The sequence below is a fragment of the Petromyzon marinus genome, unplaced genomic scaffold (genome assembly GCF_048934315.1).
Source record: "Petromyzon marinus isolate PM22_M1 ecotype Great Lakes invasive population unplaced genomic scaffold, UKy_Petmar_22M1.pri1.0 PM_Scaffold_17, whole genome shotgun sequence".
NCBI lineage: Eukaryota > Metazoa > Chordata > Hyperoartia > Petromyzontiformes > Petromyzontidae > Petromyzon > Petromyzon marinus.
In genome coordinates, this window is record NW_027423135.1 from 1,314,636 (window position 1) to 1,331,255 (window position 16,620).

The 16,620-nt window shown below is 45.6% G+C and overlaps 1 protein-coding gene across 1 annotated transcript; it reads left to right on the plus strand.

Annotated features, from left to right (window-relative positions):
* Positions 1-3,925: 3,925 nt before the first annotated feature.
* Positions 3,926-16,611, plus strand: SDHAF4 (succinate dehydrogenase complex assembly factor 4). The gene is made up of 3 exons (XM_032978607.2): positions 3,926-4,031; positions 6,686-6,883; positions 13,561-16,611. The coding sequence occupies exons 1-3, from the start codon at positions 3,989-3,991 to the stop codon at positions 13,668-13,670; spliced, it is 351 nt and encodes a 116-aa protein (XP_032834498.2). The 5' UTR covers positions 3,926-3,988; the 3' UTR covers positions 13,671-16,611.
* Positions 16,612-16,620: the final 9 nt, after the last annotated feature.

A 16,620-nucleotide genomic window follows, 5' to 3' on the forward strand; every position in this document is an offset into this window, starting at 1 on the left:
AATGACAGGGGAGTCAGCTGTGAGTGTGAGTGGACTGGTGGCCACGCGAGGTAATGACAGGGGAGTCAGCTGTGAGTTTGAGTGGACTGGTGATCACGGGAGGTAATGACAGGGGAGTCAACCTGCGGTGTGAGTGGACTGGTGGCCACGGGAGGTAATGACAGGGGAGTCAGCCTGCAGCGCGAAGGGACTGGTGGCCACGGGAATGATCTAGAACCGGAGCGTGGCCAGGTAACGGAAGAGGACTGCAGTCTGCCGGCAGAGCGAGCGGTCCAGAGCCAGGCGGAAGGTTGGCGAGTGGGCGCGTGGCTTCGGCCGGTATGTGAGGGGGAGACTCGGGGCTGTTGCGGTGGGCGCCCCCGCCTGGCGTCACGTGAACGCGTCTCCCCCTCAAGGCAAGCGAGTCACACACCGGTGTGACTATGCTCAGTCTGTCATTCACCCTCATGACTTCCGCCGCGCTTTGTCTTCATCTCCTCGCTCGGCACGCCGCCTTTGCCGCCGTGGCCCCACGGTGTAACAATTTTAAAACCGCAGCCAATCCCTTTCGCTCTGACGCCTTGCCATTTTGTTTCCCTGGACGCACGCGACGCCGCCTCCTCCTCATCCTCCTCCTCCTCATCCTCCTCCTCCTCACCCTCCACCTCCTCATCCTCCTCCTCATCCTCTTCATCCTCCTCCTCATCCTCCTTATCCTCCTCATCCTCCTCCTCATCCTCCTCCTCATCCTCCTCATCCTCCTCATCCTCCTCCTCATCCTCCTCATCCTCCTCCTCCTCATCCTCCTCCTCCTGCGGCGGCGGTCCGTCAATTCCTGACCCCTTCCCGCCATTGCTCCGATATTCCACGCGGCCGCGTTGCTGGTGAGGGGTGTGGGGGGCTCAGGGCCACTTTGCTGGCGAGGGGGTGGTGAGTGGGGGGCTCAGGGCCACTTTGCTGGCGAGGGGGTGGGGGGCTCAGGGCCGCTTTGCTGGCGAGGGGGTGGGGGTGGGGGGCTCAGGGCCGCTTTGCTGGCGAGGGGGGTGGGGGGCTCAGCGCCGCTTTGCTGGCGAGGGCTCCTCACGTCTTGGGGCTCTTCACCAGTGGCGGGGTGCAATGGCGGAGCCAGGAGTTTCACGTGGCAGGGGAGGAGTTAGTTAGTAAGGACTTGTTAGTAAGGCGTTGTTAGTGAGGAGTTGTTAGCAAGTAAGGAGTTGTTAGTAAGGCGTTGTTAGCAAGCAAGGACTTGTTAGTAAGGACTTGTTAGTAAGGCGTTGTTAGTAAGTAAGGACTTGTTAGTAAGGAGTTGTTAGTAAGGACTTGTTAGTAAGGAGTTGTTAGCAATGGCGGAGCCAGGAGTTTCACGTGGCAGGGGAGGAGTTAGTTAGTAAGGACTTGTTAGTAAGGCGTTGTTAGTGAGGAGTTGTTAGCAAGTAAGGAGTTGTTAGTAGGGACTTGTTAGTAAGGCGTTGTTAGTAAGTAAGGACTTGTTAGTAAGGAGTTGTTAGTGAGGAGTTGTTAGTTAGTAAGGACTTGTTAGTAAGGTCTTGTTAGTAAGGCGTTGTTAGCAAGCAAGGACTTGTTAGTAAGGACTTGTTAGTAAGGCGTTGTTAGTAAGTAAGGACTTGTTAGTAAGGAGTTGTTAGTAAGGACTTGTTAGTAAGGACTTGTTAGTAAGTAAGGAGTTGTTAGTAAGGCGTTGTTAGTAAGGACTTGTTAGTAAGGAGTTGTTAGCAATGGCGGAGCCAGGAGTTTCACGTGGCAGGGGAGGAGTTAGTTAGTAAGGACTTGTTAGTAAGGAGTTGTTAGTTAGCAAGGACTTGTTAGTAAGGACTCGTTAGTAAGGACTTGTTAGTAAGGACCTCTTAGTTAGTAAGGAGTTGTTATTAAGGACCTCTTAGTTAGTAAGGAGTTGTTAGTGAGTAAGGACTTGTTAGTAAGGACTTGTTAGTAAGGCGTTGTTAGTAAGTAAGGACTTGTTAGTAAGGAGTTGTTAGTAAGGACTTGTTAGTAAGGAGTTGTTAGCAATGGCGGAGCCAGGAGTTTCACGTAGCGGGGGAGGAGTTAGTTAGTAAGGACTTGTTAGTGAGGACTTGTTAGTAAGGCGTTGTTAGCAAGCAAGGAGTTGTTAGTAAGGACTTGTTAGTAAGGCGTTGTTAGTAAGTAAGGACTTGTTGGTAAGGAGTTGTTAGTAAGGACTTGTTAGTAAGGAGTTGTTAGTAAGGCGTTGTTAGTAAGTAAGGACTTGTTAGTAAGGAGTTGTTAGCAATGGCGGAGCCAGGAGTTTCACGTAGCGGGGGCGGGGGGGAGGGGCAACCCCTCCAGTAATGACACAGAGGAGTTAGTAAGGACTTGTTAGTAAGGAGTTGTTAGTAAGGACTTGTTGGTAAGGAGTTGTTAGTGAGCAAGGAGATGTTAGTAAGGACTTGTTAGTAAGTAAGGACTTGTTAGTAAGGAGTTGTTGGTAGGTAAGGAGTTGTTAGTAAGGACTTGTTCGTAAGTAAGGACTTGTTAGTAAGGAGTTGTTAGTAAGCAAGGAGTTGTTAGTACGGACTTGTTAGTAAGTAAGGAGTTGATAGTAAGGACTTGTAAGTAAGGACTTGTTAGTAAGTAAGGAGTTGTTAGTAAGGACTTGTAAGTAAGGACTTGTTAGTAAGTAAGGAGTTGTTGGTAAGGATTTGTAAGTAAGGACTTGTTAGTAAGTAAGGAGTTGTTAGTAAGGACTTGTAAGTAAGGACTTGTTAGTAAGTAAGGAGTTGTTGGTAAGGATTTGTAAGTAAGGACTTGTTAGTAAGTAAGGAGTTGTTAGTAAGGACTTGTAAGTAAGGACTTGTTAGTAAGTAAGGAGTTGTTAGTAAGACTTGTAAGCAAGGACTTGTTAGTAAGTAAGGAGTTGTTAGTAAGGACTTGTAAGTAAGGACTTGTTAGTAAGTAAGGAGTTGTTGGTAAGGCGTTGTAAGTAAGGAGTTGTTAGTAAGGAGTTGTTAGTAAGCAAGGACTTGTTAGTAAGGAGTTGTTAGTAAGAACTTGTTAGTAAGGAGTTGTTAGCAATGGCGGAGCCAGGAGTTTCACGTAGCGGGGGGGGGGGGGCAACCCCTCCAGTAATGACACATAGAGGAGTTAGTAAGGACTTGTTAGTAAGGAGTTGTTGGTAAGGACTTGTTAGTAAGGAGTTGTTAGTGAGCAAGGAGTTGTTGGTAAGGACTTGTTAGTAAGTAATGACTTGTTAGTAAGGAGCCGTTAGTAAGTAAGGAGTTGTTAGCAAGGACTTGTTAGCAAGTAAGGACTTGTTAGTAAGGAGTTGTTAGTAAGCAAGGAGTTGTTAGTAAGGACTTGTTAGTAAGTAAGGAGTTGTTAGTAAGGACTTGTGAGTAAGGACTTGTTAGTAGGTAAGGAGTTGTTGGTAAGGACTTGTAAGTAAGGACTTGCTAGTAAGTAAGGAGTTGTTAGTAAGGACTTGTAAGTAAGGACTTGTTAGTAAGTAAGGAGTTGTTAGTAAGGAGTTGTTAGTAAGGAGTTGTTGGTAAGGAGTTGTTAGTAAGGAGTTGTTAGCAAGTAAGGACTTGTTAGTAAGGAGTTGTTAGTAAGTAAGGAGTTGTCCCTTGCTTTTAATTCGACACGTGTGTGGGGCGATGACGCAGCCATCGATCGGATTCATTCCCGCTGTACGTTAAATGTGCTGCTGCGATATCCCTCCCACCACCCCCACGCCCCTCCCACCACCCCCACGCCCCTCCCACCACGCACACGCCCCTCCCACCACCACCACGCCCCTCCCACCACCCGCACGCCCCTCCCACCACCCCCACGCCCCTCCCACCACCCCCACGCCCCTCCCACCACCCCCACCAACCCCTTCCACGCCCCGCCCCTCACACCCACGCCCCTCCCACCACCCGCCCCTCCCACCACCCGCCCCACGCCCCGCCCATAACCCTCACGCCCCTCCCCACCACCCGCCCCCATCCCTCCCACGCCCCGCCCCTCACCCTCCACGCCAACGACCGCCATGGCCGCTGCTGCTTCCCTTCGCTGCCTCCGGGGCGTCTCGCGTGAGTCGCGGCAGAGGCGCGCGGGGTCGACTTGTTGGTGTTGTTGTTGTCGTGGTTGTTGTGGTTGTTGTTGTCGTGGTTGTTGTGGTTGTTGTTGTTGTCGTGGTTGTTGTGGTGGTTGTTGTTGGCCAGGCCTCAGGCTCTGGTCGAGGTCCGCGCGTTGTCGTCCGGGCTGCGACCGAAGCGGAACGAAAAAAATCGTTCCGGGCCTCGGGGGAGAGACTCGTTAACGCGCTGAGTGTGTGTAGAGTTATTTAATAGTGTACATAATTATTAACAAAGTGTGTAAATCATATTCTTAGTTTTTTCGGAAAAGTCACGTTGAAGAGAAACAACAAAATAATAAAATATATATAAAACAATAAAAAATTCTCACGATTGTTTTATATTGTTTTTTATTGTTTTATATATATTTTATTATTTTGTTGTTTCTCTTCAACGTGACTTTACCGAAAAAACTAAGAATATGAATTACTGCAGTCACGAAAGCTTTAAATCAAAAGTGTGTAACGTTCTAGATTTATGTACGCAGTTGTGTTCCCAGGCAAGGCCCTACTGAGGTGATGTGTAGCGCTGTTTCTCAAGCGGCCTGGATATCTTAAACGAAAGGTAACGAAGTTGGTGGCTTTACAGCAGTGAGAGCATCATCTCGACGCGTGGTGATGTTGAGTCTGATGAATGTGGAGTGGGAAGCCTTAGGACTCGGAGAGAGACAAATCCACGCTACCACGGGGGAGAGAGACTTTAGACACAGACTCCAAATATACAGCAGCAGCAGCGGCAGGCGTCAGGGCCGGAATCGAACTCACGACCTCCTGTACACCAGGCGAGGTAGTCAACATCTCCTAGCCACCGTGATGAAGATGATGAGAGAGAGAGAGACACACACAAACTACAAATACACAGCAGCAGCAGGAGTCAGGGTCTGAATCGGACTCACGACCTCCTGCACACCAGGCGAGGTAGTTAACATCTCCTAGCCACCCTGATGATGATGATCGAACCCACGACCTCCTGCACACCAGGCGAGGTAGTCAACATCTCATAGCCACCGTGATGAAGATGATGAGAGAGAGAGACACACACAAACTACAAATATACAGCAGCAGCAGGCATCAGGGTCTGGATTGAACTCACGACCTCCTGCACACCAGGCGAGGTAGTCAACATCTCATAGCCACCGTGATGAAGATGATGAGAGAGAGAGACACACACAAACTACAAATATACAGCAGCAGCAGGCGTCAGGGTCGGGATCTAACTCACGACCTCCTGTATACCAGGCGAGGTAGTTAACATCTCCTAGCCACCCTGATGATGATGATGATGATCGAACCCACGACCTCCTGCACACCAGGCGAGGTAGTCAACATCTCACAGCCACCACGAGCGATACACACACGGAGAGCGGTCTTCGTGTCAGCCGATTGCAGCGATGTCAGGCTGTGGAGGTGTTCCCTATGGCTGGTTGTGCTCACTGTGCTACGCAATGACTTCATGATGACATCATTTGCAGCAGCCAGGGTCTATCCACTGCTGGATGAAACATCAGTGTGGTGGCGATGTCTCTCGCCTGCGTGTGGTCTCTCATCCACGTGCTCCTCTCTTTGTCGCAGGCATGTGCTGTAATCTGTACAAAGGGTAACGGTGACCAGTGTGTGTGTGTGAGAGTACCTGGTGTAGCGGTGTGTACTCAACATCGCCACCCACTGGGGAGACAAAGGCGGCCGGGCGTGGTTGCTGGCCACCCACCCCCTCGTGTGCCACAGTGCCGGTAGCCTTCATAGGTGCTGCTCGCTAACAGCACTTGCCCCTGCAGTTTGTTAGAGGCTACACGGGGGATCTTTGTCTGTGTCTACCTTCACAGGTGCTTCTGCTACTCGCCACTAACAGCACTTGCCCCTACAGTCTGTTAGAGGCTACACGGGGGTTCTTTGTCTGTGTCTACCTTCACAGGTGCTGCTGCTACTCGCTACTAACAGCACTTGCCCCTGCAGTCTGTTAGAGGCTACACGGGGGATCTTTGTCTGTGTCTACCTTCACAGGCGCTGCTGCTACTCGCTACTAACTGCACTTGCCCCTGCAGTCTGTTAGAGGCTACATGGGGGACCTTTGTCTGTGTCTACCTTCATAGGCGCTGCTACTCGCCACTAACAGCACTTGCCTCTGCAGTCTGTTAGAGGCTACACGGGGGACCTTTGTCTGCGTCTACCTTCACAGGTGCTGCTGCTACTCGCCACTAACAGCACTTGCCCCTACAGTCTATTAAGGCTACAGGGGGGATCTTTGTCTGTGTCTACCTTCACAGGTGCTGCTGCTACTCGCTACTAACAGCACTTGCCCCTATAGTCTGTAGAGGCTACACGGGGGATCTTTGTCTGTGTCTACCTTCACAGGTGCTGCTGCTACTCGCCACTAACAGCACTTGCCCCTACAGTCTGTTAGAGGCTACACGGGGGATCTTTGTCTGTGTCTACCTTCACAGGTGCTGCTGCTACTCGCCACTAACAGCACTTGCCCCTACAGTCTGTTAGAGGCTACACGGGGGATCTTTGTGTCTACCTTCACAGGTGCTGCTGCTACTCGCCGCTAACGGCACTTGCCCCTACAGTCTGTTAAGGCTACACGGGGGACCTTTGTCTCTGTGCGTACAGTCTTCGGGGGGCGCCCGCTGGTCCCCGTGCTTCTCTGCCGTCCACTCTCCGCGCAGCGAGAGCCGGGGGGCCCTGCCCCCCCGCGCAAACCGAGAACGCCCCTCGGCAGACTGGACCGGGCGGAGGGGGAGGCGGCGGAGGAGGAGAAGGCCGGAGCAACAGGCGGCGACGGTGGTGACGGTGGTGACTCCCTGGAGAGTGAGCGACACGCTCCTCGCACCGTCAGCACCAGCGACGCAATGCTATCACGCTGATAAACAACGTTGCTAAACGGCCATCGTAGAGAGGTTTTTTTGGGGGGGGGTTAGATCGCGTAAATAAATAAGTGTTGTGTTGTTGCAACCCGCCACCACCCGACACAGCCAACTAGTAAGGGTTGTCACGCTAACAGAAATGTGCCAATTCGTCAACAGTACAGCACTAGTGTATAGTGTAGTGTATAGTGTAGTATACTTGTACAGCACTAGTGTGTAGTGTAGTGTATAGTGTGGTATACTAGTACAGCACTAGTGTATAGTGTAGTGTATAGTGTAGTATACTAGTACAACACTAGTGTATAGTGTAGTGTACTATTACAGCACTAGTGTATAGTGTAGTGTATAGTGTAGTATACTTGTACAGCACTAGTCTATAGTGTAGTATACTAGTATAGTGTAGTGTATAGTGTAGTGTGTAGTGTATAGTGTAGTATACTAGTACAACACTAGTGTATAGTGTAGTGTGTAGTGTATAGTGTAGTATACTAGTACACCTCTAGTGTATAGTGTAGTATACTAGTACAGCACTAGTGTATAGTGTAGTGTATAGTGTAGTATACTAGTACAACACTAGTGTGTAGTGTATAGTGTAGTGTATAGTGTAGTATATAGTGTAGTGTATAGTGTAGTGTATAGTGTAGTGTGTAGTGTATAGTGTAGTATACTAGTACAGCACTAGTGTGTAGTGTATAGTGTAGTATACTAGTACAACACTAGTGTATAGTGTAGTGTAGTGTGTAGTGTACAGTGTAGTGTACTAGTACAGCACTAGTGTATAGTGTAGTGTATAGTGTAGTATACTAGTACAGCACTAGTGTATAGTGTAGTGTATAGTGTAGTGTATAGTGTAGTGTACTAGTACAGCACTAGTGTATAGTGTAGTGTATAGTGTAGTATACTAGTACAGCACTAGTGTATATTGTAGTGTACTAGTACAGCACTAGTGTATAGTGTAGTATAAGGTGTAGTGTATAGTTGAGTGTATAGTGTAGTGTACTAGTACGGCACTAGTGTATAGTGTAGTATAAGGTGTAGTGTATAGTTGAGTGTATTGTATAGTGTAGTGTACTAGTACAGCACTAGTGTATAGTGTAGTATATAGTGTAGTGTATAGTTGAGTGTATAGTGTAGTGTATAGTGTACTAGTACAGCACACCGATGTGTTGGAGAGCCAAGCCACAACATTTACAACCTGAGTACGACGTTTTGCCAGTAATTACAACTAGCTTGATCCCTATTGAAGTACGCTGCCCTTTATAGGCTTGCATTTAAACAATGTATTATTTGATGATTCGCTTCCACGCAGCACTAAGGCGGTAGCTATCCGAATGGTTAAAATTATTTTTATTTCTTTAAATTTTGATAGATTCTCTAATTAGTCTTGGCCAGTATTAGCTAGTTTTGCACAGAACGTCAACATTATCAAAATCAAATGAGTGTCCTTGTTGGCAAGCGTGTTCTGCTACTGCTGACAGTTGTATTTGGGATAATTTAATATTTCTATTATCTAAACTACTAAACAGCGTTACTAAACAACGTTACTAAACAACGTTACTAAACAACGTTACTAAACAACGTTACTAAACAACGTTACTAAACAACGCCACTAAACAACGTTACTACACAACGTTACTAAACAACGTTACTAAACAACGTTACTAAACAACGTTACTAAACAACGTTACTAAACAACGTTACTACACAACGTTAATAAACAACGTTACTAAACAACGTTACTAAACAACGTTACTAAACAACGTTACTAAACAACGTTACTAAACAACGTTAATAAACATAGTTACTAAACAACGCTACTAAACAACGTTACTAAACAACGTTACTAAACAACGTTACTAAACAACGTTACTAAACAACGTTACTAAACAACGTTACTAAACAACGTTACTAAACAACGTTACTAAACAACGTTACTAAACAACGCCACTAAACAACGTTACTAAACAACGTTACTAAACAACGTTACTAAACAACGTTACTAAACAACGTTACTAAACAACGTTACTAAACAACGTTACTAAACAACGTTACTAAACAACGTTACTAAACAACGCCACTAAACAACGTTACTAAACAACGTTACTAAACAACGTTACTAAACAACGTTACTAAACAACGTTACTAAACAACGCTACTAAACAACGTTACTAAACAACGTTACTAAACAACGTTACTAAACAACGTTACTAAACAACGTTACTAAACAACGCTACTAAACAACGTTACTAAACAACGTTACTAAACAACGTTACTACACAACGTTACTAAACAACGTTACTAAACAACGTTACTAAACAACGTTACTAAACAACGTTAATAAACAACGCTACTAAACAACGTTACTAAACAACGTTACTAAACAACGTTAATAAACAACGTTACTACACAACGCCACTAAACAACGTTACTAAACAACGTTACTGAACAACGTTACTAAACAACGTTACTAAACAACGTTACTAAACAACGTTACTAAACAACGTTACTACACAACGTTACTAAACAACATTACTAAACAACATTACTAAACAACATTACTAAACAACGTTACTACACAACGATGCTAAACAACGTTGCTAAACAGCGTTACTAAACAACGTTACTAAACAACGCTACTAAACAACGTTACTAAACAACGTTACTAAACAACGTTACTAAACAACGTTACTAAACAACACTACTAAACAATGTTACTAAACAACGTTACTAAACAACGCTACTAAACAACGTTACTAAACAACGTTACTAAACAACGCTACTAAACAACGTTACTAAACAACGTTACTAAACAACGTTACTAAACAACGCTACTAAACAACGTTACTAAACAACGTTACTAAACAACGTTACTACACAACGTTACTAAACAACGTTACTAAACGATGTTACTTAGTGACGTTACTAAACAACGTTACTAAACAACGCTACTAAACAACGTTACTAAACAACGTTACTAAACAACGTTACTAAACAACGTTACTAAACAACGTTAATAAACATAGTTACTAAACAACGCTACTAAACAACGTTACTAAACAACGTTACTAAACAACGTTACTAAACAACGTTACTAAACAACGTTACTAAACAACGTTACTAAACAACGTTACTAAACAACGTTACTAAACAACGTTACTAAACAACGCCACTAAACAACGTTACTAAACAACGTTACTAAACAACGTTACTAAACAACGTTACTAAACAACGTTACTAAACAACGTTACTAAACAACGTTACTAAACAACGCTACTAAACAACGTTACTAAACAACGTTACTAAACAACGTTACTAAACAACGTTACTAAACAGCGTTACTAAACAACGTTACTAAACAACGTTACTAAACAACGTTAATAAACAACGTTACTAAACAACGTTACTAAACAACGTTACTAAACAACGTTAATAAACAACGTTACTACACAACGCCACTAAACAACGTTACTAAACAACGTTACTAAACAACGTTACTAAACAACGTTACTAAACAACGTTACTAAACAACGTTACTAAACAACGTTACTAAACAACGTTACTAAACAACGTTACTAAACAACGTTACTAAACAACGTTACTAAACAACGTCACTAAACAACGTCACTAAACAACGTCACTAAACAACGTCACTAAACAACGTCACTACACAACGTTACTAAACAACGTTACTAAACAACGTTACTAAACAACGTTACTAAACAACGTTACTAAACAACGTTACTAAACAACGTTACTAAACAACGTTACTAAACAACGTTACTAAACAACGTTACTAAACAACGTTACTAAACAACGTTACTAAACAACGTTACTAAACAACGTTACTAAACAACGTTACTAAACAACGCTACTAAACAACGTTACTACACAACGCTACTAAATAACGTTACTAAACAAAGTTACTAAACAACGTTACTAAACAACGTTACTAAACAACGTTACTAAGCAACGTTACTAAACAACGTTACTAAACAACGTTACTAAACAACGTTACTGAACAACATTACTAAACAACGTTACTAAACAACGTTACTAAACAACGTTACTAAACAACGTTACTAAACAACGTTACTAAACAACACTACTAAACAACGTTACTAAACAACGTTACTAAACAACGCCACTAAACAACGTTACTAAACAACGCCACTAAACAACGTTACTAAACAGCGTTACTAAACAACGTTACTAAACAACGTTACTAAACAACGTTACTAAACAACGTTACTAAACAACGTTACTACACAACGTTACTAAACAACGTTACTAAACAACGTTACTAAACAACGTTACTAAACAACGTTACTAAACAACGTTACTAAACAACGTTACTAAACAACGCTACTAAACAACGTTACTAAACAACGTTACTAAACAACGTTACTAAACAACGTAACTAAACAACGTTACTAAACAACGTTACTAAACAACGCCACTAAACAACGTTACTAAACAACGTTACTAAACAACGCTACTAAACAACGCTACTAAACAACGTTACTAAACAACGTTACTAAACAACGTTACTAAACAACGTTACTATACAACGTTACTAAACAACGTTACTAAACAACGTTACTACACAACGTTACTAAACAACGTTACTAAACAACGTTACTAAACAACGTTACTAAACAACGTTACTAAACAACGCTACTAAACAACGTTACTAAACAACGTTACTAAACAACGTTACTAAACAACGTTACTAAACAACGTTACTAAACAACGTTACTAAACAACGTTACTAAACAACGCTACTAAACAACGTTACTAAACAACGTTACTAAACAACGTTACTAAACAACGTTACTAAACAACGTTACTAAACAACGTTACTAAACAACGTTACTAAACAACGTTACTAAACAACGTTACTAAACAACGTTACTATACAACGTTACTAAACAACGTTACTAAACAACGTTACTACACAACGTTACTAAACAACGTTACTAAACAACGTTACTAAACAACGTTACTAAACAACGTTACTAAACAACGTTACTAAACAACGTTACTAAACAACGTTACTAAACAACGCTACTAAACAACGTTACTAAACAACGTTACTAAACAACGTTACTAAACAACGTTACTACACAACGTTACTAAACAACGTTACTATACAACGTTACTAAACAACGTTACTAAACAACGTTACTACACAACGTTACTAAACAACGTTACTAAACAACGTTACTAAACAACGTTACTAAACAACGTAACTAAACAACGTTACTAAACAACGTTACTAAACAACGTTACTAAACAACGTTACTAAACAACGTTACTAAACAACGTTACTAAACAACGTTACTAAACAGCGTTACTAAACAACGTTACTACACAACGTTACTAAACAACGTTACTAAACAACGTTACTAAACAACGTTACTAAACAACGTTACTAAACAACGTTACTATACAACGTTACTAAACAACGTTACTACACAACGTTACTAAACAACGTTACTAAACAACGTTACTAAACAACGTTACTAAACAAAGTTACTAAACAACGTTACTAAACAACGTTACTAAACAACGTTACTAAACAACGTTACTAAACAACGTTACTAAACAACGTTACTAAACAACGCTACTAAACAACGTTACTAAACAACGTTACTAAACAACGTTACTAAACAACGCTACTAAACAACGTTACTAAACAACGCTACTAAACAACGCTACTAAACAACGCTACTAAACAACGTTACTAAACAACGTTACTAAACAACGTTACTAAACAACGTTACTAAACAACGTTACTAAACAACGTTACTAAACATCGTTACTAAACAACGTTACTAAACAACGTTACTAAACAACGTTAATAAACAACGTTACTAAACAACGTTACTAAACAACGTTACTAAACAACGTTACTAAACAACGTTACTAAACAACGTTACTAAACAACGTTACTAAACAACGTTACTAAACAACGCTACTAAACAACGTTACTAAACAACGTTACTACACAACGTTACTAAACAACGTTACTAAACAACGTTACTAAACAACGTTACTAAACAACGTTACTACACAACGTTACTAAACAACGTTACTAAACAACGTTACTAAACAACGTTACTAAACAATGTTACTAAACGACGCTACAAAACAACACCAGTACACAACACTCATAACGCTACAACGCAATCACATAAACAATTTTAAAACTATTTATATTTGAGCAGGTAAGGCCCCCACTGAGCTATGTAACTCTTTTGTGCCATCTTAAATTATACCTCGACGAAGTGGCTGATATCATCGTCATCATCGTGTGGAAATTTATAGCAGCAACCAAATATTCTAAACGTGTGGAGGGGAAAAACTGGAGAAGCTGGAGAGAAAGAGGCGCAAACTCAAAATAAACAGCATCAGGCGTCACGGTCGGGATTGAACCCACGACCTGCACACCAGGCGAGGTAGTTAACATCTCACCACACACAAATATACAGCAGGCGTCAGGGTCGGGATCGAACCCACGACCTCCTGTGTACCAGGCGAGGTAGTTAACATTTCCTAGCCAACGTGGCGACCCCTTGACCTCATGCCCCCCCCCTCCCCCCAACCGTTGTGTTCCCACAGAGTTCCCGGGGGGCGTGAACCCCCGCACGGGGGAGAGGGGGGGCCCAAGGGGCCCTGAGCCCACACGCTACGGGGACTGGGAGAGGAAGGGGCGATGCGTGGACTTCTAGAGACACGCCGGGCGGACGGGGACACCAGGGAGACACGGAGACACGGGGACACCAGGGAGACACGGAGGAGACACGGGAATACGGAGACACGGGGACACAGGGACACGGGGGAGAGGAAGGGGCGATGCGTGGACTTCTAAAGACACGCCGGGTGGACGGGGACACCAGGGAGACACGGAGACACGGGGACACAGAGACACGGGGGAGAGGAAGGGGCGATGCGTGGACTTCTAGAGACACGCCGGGTGGATGGGGCGGACGACGACACGGGGACGCGGAGACACGGAGACACCAGGGAGACACGGAGGAGACACGGGAATACGGGGACACAGAGACACGGGGGAGAGGGAGGACGATGCGTGGACTTGGAGGGACACGGAAACACGGGGTGGACATCTCGGCCATCGTGAGACCCTGGTGGGCGTGAGGCTGTGAGCGCTTGCGGTGAGGATGTCGCCGCTGCCACTGCTGCTGTGCGCGCATGCGCTGCGGAGAGCCGCCGGTTGGCGTGGACGTTGTGAAACTTCCTGCCGGCGAAGGTGCTGGCAGGAGATTGTGCGTGTGTGTGTACGTGTGTGTGTACGTGTGTGTGTACGTGAGTGTGTGCGTGTGTGTGTATGTTTGTGTGTACGTGTGCATGTGTGTGTGTGTACGTGTGTTTAACCCGTGGTTTCGTGGTAATTAATTGAAGGTGGAGGGGTTACCAGCCCCTCGCACCCGTCCAGAGCCCCCGTTTAGCCCCTGTGGTGGACACATATGCCATGAGGGGAGGAGCCAATCAAAATTGGATCTCCCCCCACAGCACTGTCCACGACAGAATTGCCCGTCCGGCACCGCGAGGAGGTAGGGGGTTGTTTTGCCGGACAGGAGTTGGAGACGCTGCTGCTGAGACTGGAGCGTGCCACTAAGAGGTGGGGCCTTACAATCAGCCCCACCAAAACTAAGCACCTGCCTGGGTATTTTGTACCATCGGACACTCCACCCCCACAACTCCCAATCGGTGATGGGGCAGTTGTGGAGAGAGTGGAGAGTTTCCCATACCTGGGCAGTGTGCTTATGACTGGCTCCAGTTTAACAGCAGAGGTCTCCGAATCAGTCGAGCGGCAATATCTTTTCATCGGTTGCGTAACGCTGTGTGGAAGCTACCTGGGCTGTCGCTCCGCACTAAGCTTCAGGTCTTCTCGGCCACGGTCATTCCCTCTCTTCTCTACGCTTGCGAAACGTGGACCCCCCTAATGAAACATCTTCGCCGGTTAGAAACATTTAGGCTGGCCTGCCTACGATCCATCCTGGGTTTAATCAGACTGGATTGTGTGAGGAGCTCACAAATCCTTGAAAGATCTGGGCAAGGTCCCATCGGTGAGCACCTCCGGCGGGCAAGGCTGCGATGGCTGGGTCATGTAGCCCGCATGCCCAGCCACCGCATGCCGAAACAGCTTTTGTTCGGCCGGATTGAGGGGGCAAAGCGGGCGCGGCACGGGCTAGAGAAGAGATGGAGTGATGTGGTACAGGAGGACGTGGAGCTGAGTGGACTTGCCGATGACTGGTACCAGCGGTGTCAAGATCGGCCTCTGTGGAGGAGGCTCGTGAAGGATGCTACTGGGCAGTTGGAGGTAGTCGCTCTCCAACAACAACGGAGGGCGGAGGAGCGACGCTCACAGCAACGAGCGGAGCGCCGGGTGGCTAAAGCACAGCAGGTTGGCACAGTAGGGGGCACAGGTGGTGCATCAGCCAGTCATCTCATCCAGTCGACCCGTGGCACCTGGGTCTGCCCCGTGACCTCCTGCCAGCGGGCGTTCGACACTTCACGTGGCCTCAGGGTGCACATAGCCTGGCACAAGCGTCGTGGTGACGTCACCGCCACGTAGTGGCGAATGGCGGTTGTTGTTGTGTACGTGTGTGTGTACGTATGTGTACGTTTGTGTGTGTGAGTTCGATTCCCTCTCATGGCCAACACGAGCGACGAGTCGACCCAGGGCCTCCCCTAGGTCGACTCAGCCTTAAATGAGTACCTGCTGCGATGTGTAGTAAACATCGCCACTGGGGAGACAAAGGCGGCCGGGCGTTGTGCTGGTCGCCCACCCCCTTGTGTGATACATGTCAGCACTTGCCCCAGAAGTCTGTTGGAGGCTACACGGGGGATCTTTGTCTGTGTCTACCTTCACAGATGCTGCTGCTGCTCACCACTAACAGCACTTGCCCCAGCATTCTGTTAGAGGCTACACGGGGGATCTTTGTCTGTGTCTACCTTCACAGATGCTGCTGCTACTCGCCACTAACAGCACTTGCCCCAGCAGTCTGTTAGAGGCTACACGGGGGACCTTTGGGGAGCGGTGGTGCAGTGGTTAGCGCCCTGCCCTGCCACCACCAGCACCAGTGATTAAATCTAAAATCAGCCAAGTCTTGGGCATCCCCTAGGTCGACCCAACCGTAAATTAGTGGTACCTGGTGCGGTGCGTGTAAAGATCAGCACAGGGGAGACAAAGGCGGCCGGGCCGGTGTGGTGCTGTCCACAGCCTAGCTAGTGCTGCTCGCAAACAGCACTTGCCCCGGCGGTTTGTGTAGGCTACGCGGGGGATCTTTGTCTTGTGTGCGTGTCAAATTAAGAGGGGTGGAGATATGATAGTAACATTATTTTATTTAAACCGGTGGCACTGAAATGATATTACACATGTTCACTTAGTGGCAATATATTACATACAATGGTGACGCAGTTGGCATTGTTCGTGATATGTGGTGTTGCATAATGGTTGGGTAAATTAGAATATGAGATTAATTATTGACAATGTATCATTGCATAAGGGAATATATGCGTTTAATTAATGGCATTGTATCACGCGACATGCTTTCGATTTAAAAACATGGCATCAAATGTGCCATAAAAAGTGCGAAATTAACATGAATTACAGTCGTTATAAATGGTATTAAACACTCAAAGCTTCATGTGTAC

Excerpts from the sequence above, each read along its gene's own strand:
- SDHAF4 (XM_032978607.2), top strand. The coding sequence starts at position 3,989 with ATGGCCGCTGCTGCTTCCCTTCGCTGCCTCCGGGGCGTCTCGC. Across the intron at positions 4,032-6,685 it reads CTGCCTCCGGGGCGTCTCGC|TCTTCGGGGGGCGCCCGCTG; the intron begins GTGAGTCGCGGC and ends CTGTGCGTACAG. Across the intron at positions 6,884-13,560 it reads CGGTGGTGACTCCCTGGAGA|AGTTCCCGGGGGGCGTGAAC; the intron begins GTGAGCGACACG and ends GTGTTCCCACAG.